At 40.8% G+C, this 18,719-nt stretch overlaps 1 protein-coding gene across 3 annotated transcripts in view; it reads left to right on the forward strand.

The window, feature by feature from the left end:
* Positions 1-18,719, forward strand: part of phf14 (PHD finger protein 14) — a 70,199-nt gene that overhangs the window by 38,660 nt on the left and 12,820 nt on the right. For 2 of the 3 annotated variants that reach the window (XM_084563832.1, XM_084563833.1), the window contains exon 17: positions 13,210-13,327. In XM_084563832.1, the coding sequence (XP_084419958.1) occupies positions 13,210-13,327 (118 nt within the window). Of the gene's footprint in view, positions 1-673; positions 2,903-13,209; positions 13,328-18,719 lie in introns of those variants that run through there. The other variant, XM_084563834.1, reaches the window with a different exon arrangement.

Raw genomic sequence — 18,719 nt, forward strand, 5'->3', positions numbered from 1 at the left:
AGTGTAGAGTGTCGGTGTGGAAATAAAGACCTGTGTGCGCTCTATTTTAGACCAAACAAGCAGTTAATTAGGAAATATGTCTGCCCGAAACATATTGGACCCCAGGTATGAAATTAAAATGAACAGAGAAACACTTTTCCAAGTGGTGCAAATTTGAGATACCAATTCCTGGTATTTTAAAAGATTCTATGAAATGCTGTAATTACTTCCTCTATGTCATTAATTTAGTTAACAAGTCAGATGTTATGGACAAGTTGTTAGTCTTAGAAGACAGTGAACTAAATATTCCGTCAGTTAGTTTGTGTTGAACATGTTTTTCAAAACTGGCTTTTACTCAAGAATTTACATATTTAATGTATTTGCGTTTGCACTACTTTCTTGCGAGTGTTTATGGACAGAAGCCATAAAAAGGCATTGTAAGATAATAGCCACTCACTCTACCTACTCATTTACATTTAAGCTGTGTCATTTGTGCTGCATTTTTGAAAATGATTCAGTCCCCAAGACAGGACCATTATCATTGCGCTAGATGAGGAAAAACCTCAGCGCTTGAATACCAAAGTGATTTATGTTTTGATTTGTCGTGATCCCGAGGCAGCGTCTGAGTTTTAAGGGTTGCTGGTCGGGGTATGAGGTGTGCTGCCCTGACTCTTTCTATCTTTGCATTGCACAGGTTGTGAGAACCGGGGCAGCCACCTCACCTCCCATAAAAACTGGGGACAGATGACCGTTGGCTTAGAGACAGAGAGAGGCAAATTGAGGCATTTGAAGAATGACGTTCGAGTCAGGCTGAAGACCGTCACACCACCACGCGGCCACCTCTGATCCAAACTGGACCGTCAACTGTCCAACGAAAATTGAGCAGAGCTGTCTGAATCTAAAACATGGAAGACTTAATGCTGAAGTGCGGCTGGAGCCAATCTCTCTCTTTTTTTCTTTTTTTAAAAATTTTGGACACTTAACTGCTTTTGCATACTACCCGTAACTTGATTGATTCTTTGTGTGCTGTGGATTGAGCTTTATCAAGCATTTGACTTACACAATCATGTATCAATATACTTTTCTTAGGTTGATAAGGGGTGAAACCAGTAACAAGTACAGAATTAATTAAGAGCGTACCACCAAGGGAACTGATGGGTGTAAATTTTATTTGTAAGACATTTAATATCTCTTAAATTACCATAAACTTATGTCATTGCTTCTTTAATGTAAAGTGTTTTCTTTAGAAACATGGTGTTGTTGATGGACATTAGACACCTGAGCATATATTAGCCATTAGGTGGGAATAATGATAGAACAGGTTGAAAGGTGGCACTGCTAAAAGTCTCTGATGAGTTCATCAGCTGCCGTCTGCCCACTGATGACACATGAACACCACTATCTGTGCTGTACTCCAACTTTGAATGAAGCTCAAGGACGCATTTCCTGGGATCTTTAGTACTGCATTCAAATCTGACTGTTGAATACAACAAATCCATCCAAAGCCCACAAGGTTCTTGAATGTCCACGTGGCAGCTGAGCTTTTTCCGGATGCTTCATGCTGTAATTTAATACTTGCAGTGAGGAGGCTCAGCGAAAAACTGAATGTGCTTCAAAACTGCACTTTCAAGACGTTTTTTTTTTTTGCATCTTCTGACTTTGGACTGTCACAAATAAATCCTCTCTATGCCTCTAGGTGCTCCCCTGCAACCAGCATACACGTGAATTCTTTTTTAGAGCAACAGAGGTTTTTTTTATTTTTTTGTTCACGGCTGGTGTTCTGCACTTTTGCCCTACCTGAATGACTTCTCATCAGTACCAATCAGTATTATTGATTGAAGTCATCTACTATCCAATCACTCTGAGCATTTCAGTGTAAATCCGGTTAATTGCAGACACACTTGAACCTAGACTAGAGTGTTGTGTTGTTTTTTTAAGTATGTGGAGGACCAAAAGCATTAAGAGAAGTCACGTTGTGCGTAAAAAAAAAAAAAAAAGCCGACTGTTACTTTCTGTTGTATCAAGTATAGCAGTGAAGTAATGCTAACATGAAGTGTCTGTAGTAGAAACAAACTAGTGTAGTTAGCAGTAATAGCACTTAAATATTAGTCCAAGTGTCTTTGGTGCCATTAGGGATTTAGAAGTCTTCCTCTGTTTCCGTATCAGGAAGTGACAGTTAAAATGACATGTCCTCAGAAAGAAGCCCAGCTTTGTCTCCTTGTCCCTGGTCGCCCATATTTCTGTCAAAACAACAGCTGCATGCTGCTCTGTCAGGGCGCATGACAAGTGTCACATCCTGCCCTCATATGTCACTCTGTTGCCTGTCCAGGGCCCTATATGCATGCTTTTGGGAGCAGTCAAACCCATGCAGTTTACTGCTGGTTTGGTCTCCGTAAGGTCTAGGTGCAGAATGACTTGCTGACTCCTCTCCAGTCCCGTCTTTCCCGTCATTCACAGTCAGTCTCAAAAACTGCGTGTCAGTTCTACAGTGCATGGATATATCTATTTACCCAGATCTGTACAAAACCTTAAAACTGAAAATAAGTCATGTGGTCTTGTAGAATTTGAATGCCAGGTAGCTTTGTAGCGTGATAGTGTGTACAGTATTTATTGATGAGGCCATACATATATGTGTTTCTGTTATGTGCCTAGATACTTGATTATATCATAAGCCTGTGTTGTGAACAGAGTGGGACTCTGATTTGTGGTGTAGTCGTGAACCGACTACTACATTTTCTTTATTTGCCAAACATTTGTTTACCGAGGTACGTTTAAGGGAATATTTCTGATTAATTGTGTGCTGTAATACTGTGGTTCTGTATGAAGTAAGAATGTGAATGTTGCTGCTGTTGTGTATTTGAAGTGTCTCAGCCTCTGGCCTATAGCTCTTGAAAATTAAGCAGAGCTTTAATAAACTCTTGACTTTTTCACCTTATTGCCGCAGTGATAAATGAGTGTCAGACAGCTAATTAATTGTTCTAAAGGTACGGCATCGGCGGCCCGTTTGTGCGTGTAATGCCCTCTGTCATCTGTGATTTATCACCTGGGAAGTGGCCTTCTTGTTGCAGGGGGTGGCTCAGATGAAATGCTGCTTCTTAGTCTGCATAGAGTAACGTCTCAAACAGATCTGCTTGATTCTCCTATTATCCCTTCTTGAAAACAGTTAACACTTGTATAGTAGATGCTGGTATAGCCAATATAGTGTTTGGAAGATGAGATTCTGAGGTTGACAAAGTAACCCTTTAAACACTGATGAGTGGTTCTAATAATGAGAACAATGTGTTGTGCATGGCATACACATTAATAAGCAGGTGGATAAATTTTTCATTTACATATTGCAGTTAAATTATAGAATGCCAAAGTATTATAGGCCTTTATGTTGGCATATACTGTACTTAACAAAAAAATAAAATGATAATAACTGAATACATAGACTGTATAAAGATGGACAGCGGAACAGCTCCTCAAAAGTGGAGCCAAAGCAAGTAGAGCTCCCCCTGGTGACTGGCTGCAGTATAAGTCATAAGCTCCACCTCCTCCATATTTCAAGGACCGTTTCAGTCATTTTAGGTAGTTAATATAATGTCGATGCATGTTCAAGTGTCAATTTTTTGGATAAGTTTCATTTTAATTAGTTATTTGGCACCATAGGAACAGGATGTGAGACCTCGAGTTCCCATTACGCTCCGTAAAGTAGTGAGAGTTGTAAAAAAATAAATAAATAAAAATAAGTACAGTGTATAATCCACATTTCTTTGTAACTGGTGGAGGTAGAGCAGAGCACAAAAGTAACTAAACGAAAACGAGTCTGGCGGGAGTGTGGGCGGGTCACCGGTATCTCAGGCCGCACTGCACAGACTCTAGCTCCAAACCTGTGACATGGCGCTGTCTGTATCTCCGGGAAATCTGTATCTTGCGTCAGTTTAGCCAATGCAAGGAAGAGAGGACGCACTGTCCATATTCATACAGTCTACGACTAATTATGTCACCCACATGAAAAATAAACACCTCTCCGGAGCATGAATGTGCTTAAATTTACTAAGCACAAATTTAATGGCAGTTTCACTAATGAGCAAATATCTGTGTGAAGTTGATGTGGTTTCAGGTTAGTGCTGGACCAAAGTGTCACAGAAATGACATCTCCACCAACGCAGAACTGCTTCCTTTCTGGTTCGCAAACCAGAAAATCCAAAGCTGAAGCAATCAGTAGGCATGTCTTATTTTAAAAGGCAGAACAATGAAATTAGAGAGATTTTAAAAAAACATTCCTCTTGCATATATCTTCTAGGCAATATTCATACTGGCTTGTGTAACATGCTTAGACTGAGGTAAATTTGCAATAAGATGACAAAAGTTGAAAGGTAAACAATACAAGGTCCACCAGTCGTGAGTAGTGATGTCAAAAAAATGTAAAAAAAAAATTCACCGCATTTGGAAAGAAAACAAAATCACTAAGCTACACTGTACATGTATCAAATTTAATAACATACTTCAGTTGCAGGAGTAGATGGAAAAAGGGACGTTTTGCTTTCAACACAGTGGCTGCATCATTTTGTGGCATCTCCATGAGATGGAACTGACTCACTGTGGCGAACTGTTGCTGCCCCAGTCTATTGTCTTTAACCACAGCATCTTTGAGGACAAAACAACAGCTGGCGGAGCGCAGATCGGCTCGGCTGCAGCTGGTTTTTGGTACGGGGCTGAGTCGGGAGGCATGGAAGATGCGGCAAGGGGCGGGGCCGAGGGATAAAGAGAGAGAAAAGCCAGCACGAAGGTTCTGGAAAGCAGTAACCTTTCAGATGATGAGTGCATTTCCCATTACTGCTCTGACACCAGATCCGGGGAGATGATTTAATGGCGGCATTTTGTTTTTGCTGACTTCGCCCTTTTTTCCCCCTATTAAAACAGAAAACACAAGAGCTGGGACTGGGGCTGTGTGGGAAGTGTGGCCAAGCAGCTAAAATCTATTACTCCCCAGCTTCTTCCCCTGTCTCTTTATCCCAGTGATTCTGCCACTGTGTGGGTCCGCTCGAATGCTCCCTGAGGTGCAGGCTCTTCCTTCTGCTCCTCCTTAACTGGTTTCTTTCTCACCCACTTTTAACTGCACTGTTTCCCTCCTCCATTTTTTAATCATTACACGCAGAACATGAACCCCAAAGCCCTATGGCTGCCTTATATCCTAATTGATTACTTCATCATAGTCTTGCTTGAAAGGAGTTGTGGTGGGCTAAAAGCTCTCTGTAGCAAGTTTCTGGCTAGGTCAGATCCTACAGGGCTTGAGAGGTGAGGGCACAGATCAGCTCTTTTCCAGCGTGCTACCCAGTTTACTGGGGCCCCCTGCTGGAAAACATGAACAACGTCACCACAAAGCACCAGGTGAGGGATGTGAAGAGCACTCCCAGGCCCTTCCCTATAGCATCCTATCTGTGAATGGGTCGCGTCCAGATAAGCTAATAAACGCGGCCGCTCCGACTTGGCTTCTTCCATCGGTGCGACTTCAGCAGTCCATTCATTACTTCCCCGTCTTGTAAAACAATGGCTCTTTTATAATGTTGCAGTCAACCAACAGTAGATCAAAAGTAGGGGGCTCACAAAGCCCAATAATTCACTCCTTTCTATGGAAAGACAGTGGCACACTTTGTCATGGTTGAGAGTCAATGGCTGAGTGCTTTGTGTCATATTGATTTCTGTCACGTGGCCACTCCCAAGGTAATTGCATTGGCCACTTGTGATAAATCCCCTGCCTTGTTTCAGCCGCTTGGGCTCAGATGCCAGGCCTGTCGCAGAGAAAAGAAGTTTTTTTGAGGCCGCAAACCCCTTGTCGATACATGAACCCATGACTGGGTACAAAGCAGTTGTGGGCCAAGAAGCATCAATACCACTACAGGTTCTGTGTTTCATCTGTAAGATTACTTAGCTCAACGCTTCATTAATGTCATTTTGTCAATGCTTCCTATGACAAACGTCTTGCGGTTTAGCCGCCAGGTGAGGTGTAGGGGTCAACCAGTGCTCCTTTGATGTTGCTGCTGGCCTCCCCCACCAGTTTTCTCACTGATTTCTCATCAATTTATTAAGGATGTCCGGTTTTTGCTAATGTCCCAGGTGTATCATGTTGTCCTGCCTTTACCGTGTCCAGTGGTCTATCTAATGCTTAAAGTTTTTGTGGCTCTCATTTGGCCGATCTTTCAACACTGAGATCCTGTTGGGTCTTTATAAGCTCTGTGAGGCCTATGGCTGCTGTAGTAGCTTGCAACCAAGACATGAAGGCAGGTGTTTTTTATTTTGCATGAGCTTGATGGGAATTCGATAATGAACATAACCACATACGTAAGTCTTTTTTTATATAATGTGTCACATTGGTTTTCAATAACATTGCATGAGATGTCATTTTTAACATGAATGTAAAAAAAAAAAAAATACATGATTTATCTTTTTTTACACCACAAATTATATAATTGTCGTATTTGGCTCATGTGACAAGAGAGGGTCAGAGTTATGATCACATAGCATTTGCAGGAGTTGCATAAGTTTGCTTTGATTGCATTTGTCCTGTTTTCTCCAGTGCCGTCAAAGCATAGCATGCTTTGTGCTCTTTTTTATGATATAACTTTATTTATAAAAATCAGCACGTGTACGTAACCAATGGTAAACCGCTCGATAGATAAGAAACATATATCACGTGCTGTACTAAAATCCAAAGTAGCCGTGTGGAGTTAAATGACTGTATTTCCTCAATACTGATTGGTGTCATTATTAACAGATATTTTTCATTGCTGCTGCAAACATCACAGCACTGAGAATAATGCCTTAGGGTCCCAGTTAGAAACAGGGCCGCGGGCGGGTCTGTAGAATAACTAGCGTCAGACTGGAGATAAATAGATAAATAATAACATAACCTCTCCTCCTGCAGACAGGTGACACCGAAACAAATCCCAGTACGTTATGTGTGATCCAGTCTTGTTCCAGGCTCCATGTAATGTGGGGACAAACTCATAGCTCTAATGTAACATTCGAAGCTACACGTCATCACATGGATAACACCGGTGATCCATAGTAACAGCCAGCAACATAATTAACATCTCATAACAGCATGACAAATGTAAAATTTAATCTTGAGTAAATTTAATTTAAAAGCTCAAGGTACTAGTATTGTCCTTTTCAATGTCAGTTTCTTTTTCCTTTATCATCAAGGAACATCATGCCTCGCCTCGAGAACTTTCTGCAAACTTTTTATTTCTAATTATACAGAAGTTTCCAATCTTTGTTGCTAGTCCAAGTGCAGGACATAAATCAGTCTGAAAAGTAGACAAATAGCTTTATCTGTAGGATGTGAGACCTCTAAAATCATTCAAGTAGTCTAACAAACAAAACTTTGCAGATCTAACAGTTTGGGTTCCTGCTACTTTGGTAATGGTAGATTAAGAGTAAAGAAAATTTCATTATATCCCATACTGGGTTCCTGATACAGTTGTAGTGATCCGTTAGAGACAGTAGCTGTTTGCACATCATTCTACACAAATGATCTTAGTGTTTATTTGCATCCACAGCAGAAAACTGCGATTGTACCTTGCGTGCTGGCTCGAGATGCATGTAATGCCACTTTTTAACATATAATACGTACTTAAAGCAGGATGCTTATGATCTGATCACTTAAATATCTTAGTACTAGGTCTGACCAGGGCCAGTGAGTTTTGAAGAGATGGGTGAGATCAAACAAAGCCAGATAAGTTTTTATGGGGCCATCAGCCCTGCCCGACAAGGACTGGTCCCTGGGTGACACCGGAGGGGCGGCAGGGCTGTGAGAACTTCACACAGAGATTAAACACCAGATGAAAGTGGACACGAATCGCCCACTGAGAGCAACACATGTAGCAGACAAAAGCAATCAATCATGTCCCCTCCAACGCCTCACCTCCAATAAGATTACATCAATCAATAACCTCTCTTATGAGTGATTGGATTTTGTCGGCTTCCAAAGTACAAGGGAGGAGGGGGTGCTCAATTTTCCCAATGATTAAAGCGGGGCCAAATTGCTTTGATAACATCAAGGACCTTGCTGTGGCTGGGTGTGTAAGGGCAGTGTTGGGAGCAGATAAAGGCTGGTGGCAGCAGGTGACTGTGACAGTGAAGAGACTGGCGACAACACTACGTAGATCGGCCAGAGAGGCTCTGAATTGACCATCCTCTGGCGCAAACCCTAAAGTACAGGAAACATTGATGATGTGTCCGTGACGTCGCCCATACGTTACGGATGGTTGTTCGAATGATTTAACTGACAGCCGCTGAAGCCAGAACTCACAAGGGGTTTACTCCATGGAGCTAAGATGGGAAAAGCAAGTAGTAACCATCAAAGCTGCATGTGTAAGGCTGCTGAGCTAATAACTGCGCTTGCATTAAACAATAATATGTTCACTTATTGAAAAGGATTAATAAATAAATGGAGACAAAAGCTACATAGTGTCACAACCAACTGAACAAAGTGATTCTTGACTTCTCCCTCTACTGCCGAGGTTCAGGATTTTCTCCAGCATCAACCCAAACCTGGATCGTCATACGTTCTGGATCCGCAAAATTCAACTGTGCCAAATGCTTTGGTTTAAGGCCACATGATGATTTTCATTCTTGTGTTTACTATGTTTTGTAGTAGTTAGGGAATGAACCAGTCTGCTCCACGTCAACCCCTCGCAGCCAAGCGAAACCACATTACACCACCGAAAGAATAATTGGCACAAAAAAAAGCTTAATGTTTAAATGTTCCTGGCAGTGTGAACTCATTTGCATGCCCTGTGTAATAGCTGCTACTGGAAGCTTGGAGTTGCTAGTTGGCTAGCTGCCTTAACCACCTACTGTATCTTTGCAGCTATTACAGCTTTGAGTTTATTTGAGATGCAGTACGTCGACACAGCTGGCAGCACACCATCCCTCTTTTATGGAACAGTTTGTCCCCTGGCATTTAAAACACAAGAGTGTGACACAACTGACTAATAAATACTACACCTGATTTGTCCATTGCAAACTTTCTGTTCTGTCAAATGCGGGCTGTGTGCAAAACAGTTCATTATCATTTGAACTGTACATGAAAGCAACATTTTGATGTACTCTGCCATTGCAAATGGTTTTGATCACTGCAACAACAGATTTCTGTCTGAAGGCTCTTATAACTGGGCCATTACAGTAGTAGACCGTGGTTATGATGGTCACCTCACAGAGCGAGAGAGTTTGTTTGGACTGTCTGAATGTGAAGCTCAATTTCCTTCTGAAACGGATAATGAAGTTTTGCTCACCTTCCGTTTATAAATGAAGACTGGAAACCACGCCGGCACGCAGACGTACAGCAAGCCACGTGTCAGAGTCAGCAAGCGGTGCTTTAATTCAAAGATCCTCTCAACGAAAGCCAGCAAACATTACAAAAGGTTCATTGAGGTAAAGCAATTAGGGAAGCGTGTGTGCAGTCGTCACAGTCTTGCTAAATAAAAAGAGCCCTCCTGTGAGTTTGAAAGGTTTTCAAGGGTCTCCAGCAGTGAAACGGAACAGTTTGCTCCGTCCTTTTTTTTTTTTTTGCCTTAGTCGGAGATTTGTGTGAAATCAATTGGCGGTTTGTGTGCAACAATGGGAGTGTGCTCATTAGTGGAGCGCACACACTTTGGTCATTTGTCTTCTATTCACTAGGTGGCCGGAGGGCACTTTAAATTCCCATCGTTTCCCAGGCAGATATGCCTGCTCAGCCCATCACACACACTGGGTATGCGTGTGGGCGTGTGAGTGAGAGAGAGAGAGAGAGAGAGAGAGAGAGAGAGAGATCCACCTGCCTCGGCATATTTGTGCTAATGTGCAGCAGCTGTTGGCTTATGCCCTTACAACTCATAAGTTGCCAATTATCCATGCCAATTAAATTTCTGCTCTGGTTTTACTAAATATGCTGTGCTTAATGAGTAAACACCACACTGTATTATTACACCTATTTCACAGGTTTCCTTAGTCTAGTGCCAGAGGGCAGCAATCCATAACTTAACGCTTATTAGAGTTTGGCTAGTCTCAGTTTAACTGGATCCTGGGACTCTATTTTGTGCTATTGGTGGCTCACGGGCTTATTTACTGCTTCATTACAGCTCAGGTCATCATTTCTAGTGATAATATGACACCAAGCTATTCGCCCAGACCTGGGATCATGACTGGGATCGGCCAAACCTTCCTGGCGCTCATTTGCCGCCGTATGGGAGTTTTGCGTCTCCACGCTGCAGACTTTACAGTTTTATCTGAAAGTTTTCTCGGGCTTCCAGATCTTGTCATAACTGCCATTTCTTAACGTCATTTCAGACAGATGAACCTGCCAGCTGGGAGCGCTTTCATATATTTTCATAGTCTTAGCTCTCCGTGCTTTTTAGGCATCAATTTCACTCTCCGATCATCAGTCAGTTACTTAACAGCCATGGATGTTGGATGTTACCACAAGTCTTTGAGACTGAGTGAATTTGCAGGCTCTGGAGCCGTCATCAGCTGACAGTTACTAATACTGTATTTATTCATGTATACATTAAATACAAGCTGTAACCTGTTATACAAGTCCCAGAAAGTTTTTTGATACTTGTGTTTTGAATCTGTAATTGCTTTTTTTCAGTTTCACATAACCAAAATGTTCCATCTTGGTTCACCTAATTAATTAAGTTTATTAGAAAATGTTTTAAATTCAAATTTTACACTACAGGTAGACGTTTGCTCACATTCGCCACCCTCGTTGACAGAGATTTAAAGAGAACGGAGCCATGTAAAATGACCCTTAACAGACTGAAGGTGTTCGCACTCCTTCATGTTATGCATCAGTCCAAGCCCGAGGCGTTCTCGCCATCCACCATATTGCATTTGCTCGTAAAGCCATCACATTAGATGCTATCAAACTGCCTAATTCCCCTCAGCGCGCACATCCAGCACAAAGCTGGCTTCATTGCCGGGGACTAGTAATTGATTTCCAAACACTGGCTGCCATAAATCACGCACAGACAGCTTTTTGGATAGAGCATATAATGTGATTTCATAATATTTGTGCTGGAACCGCAGCATGACAAGAGCAAACTATTCCAACTGTTTAAAAAAATAAATAACAAAAGACAGAAAAATGAAATAGAATAAGTGTGAATTTCTCGATTAATTCTGTTCATTTGATTGATTGAGGGGGAGATCGAGAAGAGGATGAGCAGCTTCCTGAATGTTCCAAATTGATGCTAGTGATAGTGAGTGTGAGTGCTTAGAGGAATTTATATGTATATAATTATAGAACATGTAGCCATAGAAACACTAATGCCTAACACATCAGTGAATTTTTACACCTATAACTATCGTGAGTGTCCTCATTTTAAACTTATACTTACAGTTATATCTGTACGTTCTATCTAGAATCTTCATTTAACACTGATCAGCCACAATATTATGACCTGCTGATAGTAAAAAAAAAATAAAATTGACCATCTTGTGACAATTCAATGTTCTGCTGGGGAAACTTTTGGACCTAACATTCATGTGGATGTTACTTAGGCATGTACTACTCACCGAGACCAGACCAGGCACCCCCACCCCATAGCAATGACACTCCTTGATGGCAGCAGCCATCCCCAGCAGGATGCAGCCTGACACAGGCACACACACAAAAACTGTTTTAGTCCATATGAAAACAGTTCACAGAGGATGAAGCTTAATACCACTGATGGACCTCTTTGCACTGTCTTCAGGTCAGGATTCCATTTTATATCCATATATCACCAGACACACTGCACAAAAGTGTAGGTGGTCAAGAACAGTTTGTCCAGCACACTACGCCCTTTAAAATCACAGGTTGTTGATTTTAAGCTTTTGTCTGCATTATTTAAACAAGCAAGACCTGACATAATTAGTTCATTAGTGAGGTTTTGATGTTTCTTTTTTCTTTTCTTTCTTTTTTAATTTCTGAACTTTGGACACAGAGAGCCAACACATTTTGCAGCTAGGCTTTCTACATCCATCCCTTCACTTAATACAGATATTATTCAAACATCCATCCGAGCAGGCACGAAAGCGCCACAAACACGTTTCCAAATAAATGATAAAAAAAACGATTAACCAATATATTTTCTCATGCTTGCGCACCAGCGGCACTGTGATCTTTCCATTCATGTCTGTGGCCATATTTCTGTCCCATTCTTATCTTCTCGTCAGCGCGTTATCTCAGGAATGCCTTGATGGAATTTCAACGCGTGAATGGGAAAAAACATCAGAAACATGTTGAGAGAATTTCTTCAAGTTTGGCACATACATTATATATGAACTTATGACATAATGACATTTTTATATCCAAATGTCTACAGTTAAATTCGACTGTGACATTTTAAACACTATAATATGCTAGGTTGGACAGACAAGGGATGCAATTCAAGCAGTCATATTCGTTGGCAAGCTTTTTTTCATTATTATTTCTGATAGTGAGTGCTCTGACGTCATCCACTCATGCATAAACCACCCAACTGCTCCTCACCAGAGGAAATGATATTCTCTGATTTAGAGACACTTGTTGTTTATGAGCAGCATGTACTGTATGCAGGTGTGATGGTATGGTACCATTACCCTGAAAAGGAAAATGACGGCAGGTATTTCCCGTTTATTTGACCATATATAGGCATCTTTAATCCCTTCAAAACAAAAGTGTTGAATTTCTGATCGATCCTGCACGCTGAAAATTCACTTTTCAGAAAATGTATTGTAGTTTGCTAATATTTCTCATTAGTGGTGTGTACTATTCTTCTACTCACCCACAAACCATCCACTATTAATCAGAATTTTTACGTCCCAGTCCGACCCAGCCCGACCCAGCCTGCAGATTATCTATGGTACCTGTGGATATAACTGCAGACCATGAACCAGTGTCCCATAGTGTCTGAACTGCATGTTGCCCGACTCTTGCAGCTTCACCTGAGAACTGCGAGCCAGTCCAGCCTGAGGCCAGCGGGGATTTATCTGACACTAACAAGGCCTGTATTTATCTGGACACTGATACGAACCATTGGACAGTCAATGGCTGTTTAAGGTCAAGGCGGTGGAGTGATTAGAGGGGCTTCGGAATACGTTAACAAAGTCTCATCCCTGACAACTGGTAGCCTTGTCATCATCCATCATCACTCCTGAGCTGGCCTCATCACTGAACGCGGCCGACGACGGCTTTATTTATGTGAGACCTAACACGTGCCCTTCCTATCTGCGCTTCAGGTGTGACGAGTGCCGGCTCTGCTATCACTTCGGGTGTCTGGAACCCCCGCTGAAGAAATCTCCCAAGCAGACAGGATATGGCTGGATCTGCCAGGAGTGTGACACATCATCATCCAAGGTGAGCGTCTGTGCTGTCTCAGAAAGCAATGGAGGCAGGGGGTGGCCTGCTTTAACATTTCTTTAACAATCTTTGTGTAGACACTGTATATCTTTGGGGTATTTTGGACTTATTGGGCTTATTTTCTCAAAACAGAAATTACTAAAAAGAAAAAAATGCAAATACTTGTACTGCCATAGATAGAGTGCTGTAGATGTGTAGATTTCACATGAAAAAGTTCACGTTAAATAATAATTACATAAAAAACATACAATAAGCTCATAAAGTGGAACGCCTTGCTACAAACTGATTCAATGGTTACCAACCATATGGACATGTGACAAGAGAACGTGGCTTATGTGTGGACAATTCTCACAGATTTCTACAACAAGTTAATAGTAATTTTTTTCTAAATTGTGTTATTTAATAATAATAATATCAAGCAAACACAGATTTTGTCCTATATACTACCCCATTCAGCATGTACGCCCCCTTAAGATTTATTTTGTGACCATTAGAGAGGTTAAACCCTCGTTTGGGAACCGCTCGTCAAAAATTCCTTTGTGTAAATGAAGTACATGCACAAAAAAGCAATGCAGCTAATTTCTAGAGGGAATCTAGCGTCTGCGAGCTACGCTAACTAGCTTCTACGGCCTGACATAACAACAGATCTGGTTCTCCGAAGCTGAATATTGTTGTTCATACTGTAAAGGCACAGACAGATTACATCTATTCTGGTTAATATCTAAAGTTTAAAGGCTTAGGGGTAACTAGTAATTGAAAATATAAAATAAAAAAGTTAATAAAAATAATTAATTGTTAATAACTGATGCAGTATGATTTGTGACGCAAGTGACCTCTTAGCTCAATGTAAATCTGAGTGAATCAATAATTTAGTAGGAAAGTAAAATCCAGTACAAATGATGGCCATCTTAAAGCAAGAATGCTAAAAGCACTATTTAATTTTCATTTTAAAACGCATAAAACTTTTGTAATCCCTGCACAACCATGTTCTGTCCCCTCTTGCTTAGTTGTTTGTTTTTATTGCATTATATCGCAATAAAGGGTAGCATTCGGTTGCCTCTCCATCTAACTGCTGATTTTTCATTCGTCTCGAGGCTAGGACTCTGTCCTGCTAGGCTCCATCTAGACTGATTGATGCTGGAATTATAAAAGCCATAGTGGAAATGTTGAATCACGGGAATAAAACATTCAATTATGACAAAAACCTAAAGGTTATAGCTCTTAAATGTTAAGTGGTCCCTGTTTAAAATTCTACCAGAATCAAATTTCCCTTAAAATGTACCATTTGTACAGTTTTTCCCAATCAACATCAAATATGCACATAAAACTGAAATATTTGGTGATCTACTAAGTAACAGTCCACTGATTGGTTTAGGTAAGTTGCTGATTTTGTACAGTATGTGCTTTTTGGGATGATTTGACTCCATGTTTTGTACCAATGAAGAAAAGCTGAACACAGGAATCAGTCCAAGCAGCATGTTTCCAGTAATGTTTGCCTTTATTGAATCTAAGGTTAGTTCCCATCGCAGTATTCTGTCAGTTCTGTTGAGAAAAATGAGCCTCATGTTTCCAGGTATCTTGATGTACCTTTCATTTAATTTAACTATTAATTCAGTCAACAGACATTGATTGTACATGAGCAAGAGTCAGACCTACAGGCTCATTTTCATCTGTTGTCTGTGGCTATTGTCTTAAGTGTGACACACAGATAATACATACCCAATAATACCCAAATCAGTGCAATGCACATACCTCTTTGCTTATCCCTTTATTCTTAGTTTGTTCCCTATTGATTTGAGTTCATTCTTAACACTGACTTGTAATCTACATTCTCAGTGCGCAGCACAAGGCCACATCATGTTAGTCTTGGGAAGCTTTTATGACCATGCTGCAGAAAAACAACACAATTAATGTAAATCAATGACAATCAATGTCGTTGGCTATTTTAAATTACACTGATGGACCAATATGCTACTTACTAATGATTAGTTGGGGCAAAACAAACCCACCAGCTCGCATGGACATTATGTCATTCAAAAATAAATGAAGTGAAATGAAATGACACGTCGGCTTGATCTTCAGCCGCTGGGGCTCAGACCTTAATGCCTCTTCCACAGGTTATTCCCACCAAGACAGAAATGAAAATTGAGATCCACTTGAGAATGTGTTGTGGAAGAAAAGAGTGACTGCAGCAAGGGGAAACTGCTTTCATGTTGTCTCTGGATCAGTGTTAGGTGAAAAAATGTTCTTACATCAAATTTCAGATTTTTTTGTCGGTTCATTGGCTGTGAGTGATTGTGCCAAATAACACTATACCACCACCATAGGTTCCTACTGCCTTCCCATTGAACCAAACCTTTTTTTAATTTCTTGCATAACATTAAAAAAAACAAAACATATTAGACGACTGTTTAAATGACAGACTGGGTCACTGTAACCCCCACACCACATCTAGGGTGTTGTCTGCATGGTTAAACGAGTCAAAATGAAGGAATAAACGCTTGAACTTGTCACCTGCTTTTAATACATATACAGTAGTATGTATAAGAGAGCTGTACTGTAGAGATAGCTGAGGCTGAGCATGAGGTCAGCTGCAACAGAGGCAAAAAAAAGCTTCATTCAGCAGTAGCTGGAGGAGGACGAGCACTCTTAAACCTTGCCAGAGAGGCAAGAGTGAGATGTGAACGAATCAGTTCTGTCCCCATCAGGTCTTTACATGTACCTCTTCCTTCCACATTTAACATTTTGACCGTGAGAACTGCAGCAGCTCAGCTAGCATGAGGTGTATTTTAGACACTGAAATGCATTGTCATGAGGTAATCAACATAATATTGTTAACTAGGCCTGGTCTGATAAGCTAGGTGAGTGTAGATGTTACTGATGCCCATCTTTGACATGAAGTCAAATGTCAAATGTTTTCTAGTCAAATGTCCTCGGTTTGCAGAACCACAGATTAACCAGGTACTTATGCAAGTGTTTAAGATTCTTAAAATGTTTTTGACTAGTTCAGTTTGACTTGAATCAAGTCTAACTGAGTCGAAGCAAAATAAACTAATTCCTCTGAGGTCTGTGCACAGATTCACAAATAGAAAAGAGTTTTAGATTTTTGCTTCTAAGATTTAAAGAGGCCTTATTCTTGAAAAGTTTGACAAACTTAGTGTTTGAAGTATCAACCAGTGCTCTTGTTTTCGCACAAATGTCGACGTCAGATGACTTTTTTTCAACTTTATTTTACCAGTTAAATATATAATTATAATTTATTCATTGTGTCCCTTTACAGTAAAGACAAATACTGATGGTTAAGTGGGACGCTATGACTTTCTACTTCCCAAATCTCTGTTCTGCCTCCTCTTAGACTGCCATGCTTCATTCCCTCTGGACTATCTTGTCCCCGTGAAGTTGCTCCCTTCCTCCTCCCCCTCCCTCCCACTTGTTTACATCAAATGGGAGAAGCTCCAGGCTTCAGGTCTCTCTGCCCCAGAGCAGGGTGACATTTCACTGGTGACGGGAGAATAACGTTTGCTTCGTTCAAGTGACAAATTAATATGAACTATTTCCCCTCTGTTCCTTTAGCAAGCGCAGACCGTTGTGTACAATGTGTGCTCAAAGCGTTGGGCATGACAGTTTGTTCACTTCTAATTTGGAAAGCCGCCTGTCGGAGTACGTAGAGAGTAAATGGTTTGCGATTCTGAAGAATTTTACTGTTCGCTTTGAGTTCATCCAGCACATTGAAGAGGCATGTTTAAGCAACAAATGGATGAAAGAAGCAAACACGTGTGTGCCATTTCTAATATTGCAGGGGGCTACATTTTGAGAGGCAGTTCAGATTGTGACATTTTTGAAAAAGCATGGTGTACAGACCTTTTAAGGCGCAAGGTGCTCAGAGTGTCTCAGTAATAGCAAGTGTGGGGAGATAATTGACTCCACTAAGGGCATCTAAAAAGCACTCTGAGATGAGAGCTGTATTTAAGGAAAGTTTTATTATCTGCTTTTAAATGCCAAGCCATGCACAGTTTTTGCCTGTGGGGGGAGACTGTTTCTTAAATGCCAGAATTAAGTGCAGAATATTACCTGATCGGTGTGTTGGAGATTCAGCTACTGGCAGAAACAGGGGGTGGTCAACCTCTCCACCTGAAAGTCTGCTACAAAGAATGGTACAGAAGAGATTTATCTGAGCTCCCAGCAGACACTGCTCTTATCAGAGAGGAAGATGTATGGCATCTGAAGGTACACAGGAAGAGACAGAGTGCCTTATACTCGGTGATGCTGACCACAGGTTTGGTTGAAGGGAGATTGTTGTGTGTTGCGCTAAAGATATGCTCTGAAAATATAACGTGAAAGTATAGTTGTTTCTTCATAGACAGAATTTTATACGTTAAGTTGTCATCCATCCACTTCTGAAAGCAAGAAGGTTAATACATATGTTGGTTTGTTAAGTTGTGTTATCAAAAGTAGGATGTTAAGCCTACTGTCTCAAAGAGAGACAAGATGCTATGAATCATACAGTGGAAATAGCAGCATTCAGGTTGTGGGTAATTTTAAATCAGTATCAACAGATACAGATTTTTAGCAGAAATTCCACATTTGATGCATTTTGTACAAATGTCACACCATTACATCACAACTTGAGATGAATTACAATAAAAGATGACAAAGAAACAGAAAATCTTTGCTAATTTTCTGATGTTTTTTGAATAAAGGTACTGTAGATCACTGCGTTAAGTCGGCATGATTGTCTGTAATCTAAATTTTATCTTACAACGTATAAAATTGTTTTGGAAATTGTTACATCTGTGTAAAAATTTATTACTGAATTTATTAATTTATTAATAAATGATTACTATTGCAATTTATTAATATAAAGGACAATCAAAAAATGCGGATATCTTTAGATATCTGTAAACTTAAACATGGACACTCTGTGTTTCCTTCTGTCTACTCATACGGTTCTAACAAGACTTGTGTTCATTTCCAAGCCTTCTTTGGCTATGGAAGAGATTTTTTTTGGTAAAGGCCTGAAAACTGGCCATAGCAGCCTTAAACATGATGACCCCTTGAGTCCATTGTGCTCTGTCCATAGCACCATTTACCTGTTTGCATGTCAATTTAATGTGACATAGGTGATGTGAGGCAGCACAGTAACTCACAGCAAGAAGGTCCCTGGTTCGAATCCGTGGGCTGACTGGGGCCTTTCTGTCTGGAGTTTGCATGTTGTCCCTGTGTCATGCTTGTTAGGTTAATTGGTGAATTAACCTAACAAGCTGGTAAACTGGCTGTAGGTGTGAGTGTGAGTGTGAATGTCCAGGGTGTACCCCGGCTCTCGCCCAATGACCACCTCCCATGACCCTTCACAGGACAAGCGGTTACAGAAGAAGAACATGGGTGATGT

Source organism: Chelon labrosus, assembly GCF_963514085.1.
Source record: "Chelon labrosus genome assembly, chromosome: 16".
Classification (NCBI taxonomy): domain Eukaryota; kingdom Metazoa; phylum Chordata; class Actinopteri; order Mugiliformes; family Mugilidae; genus Chelon; species Chelon labrosus.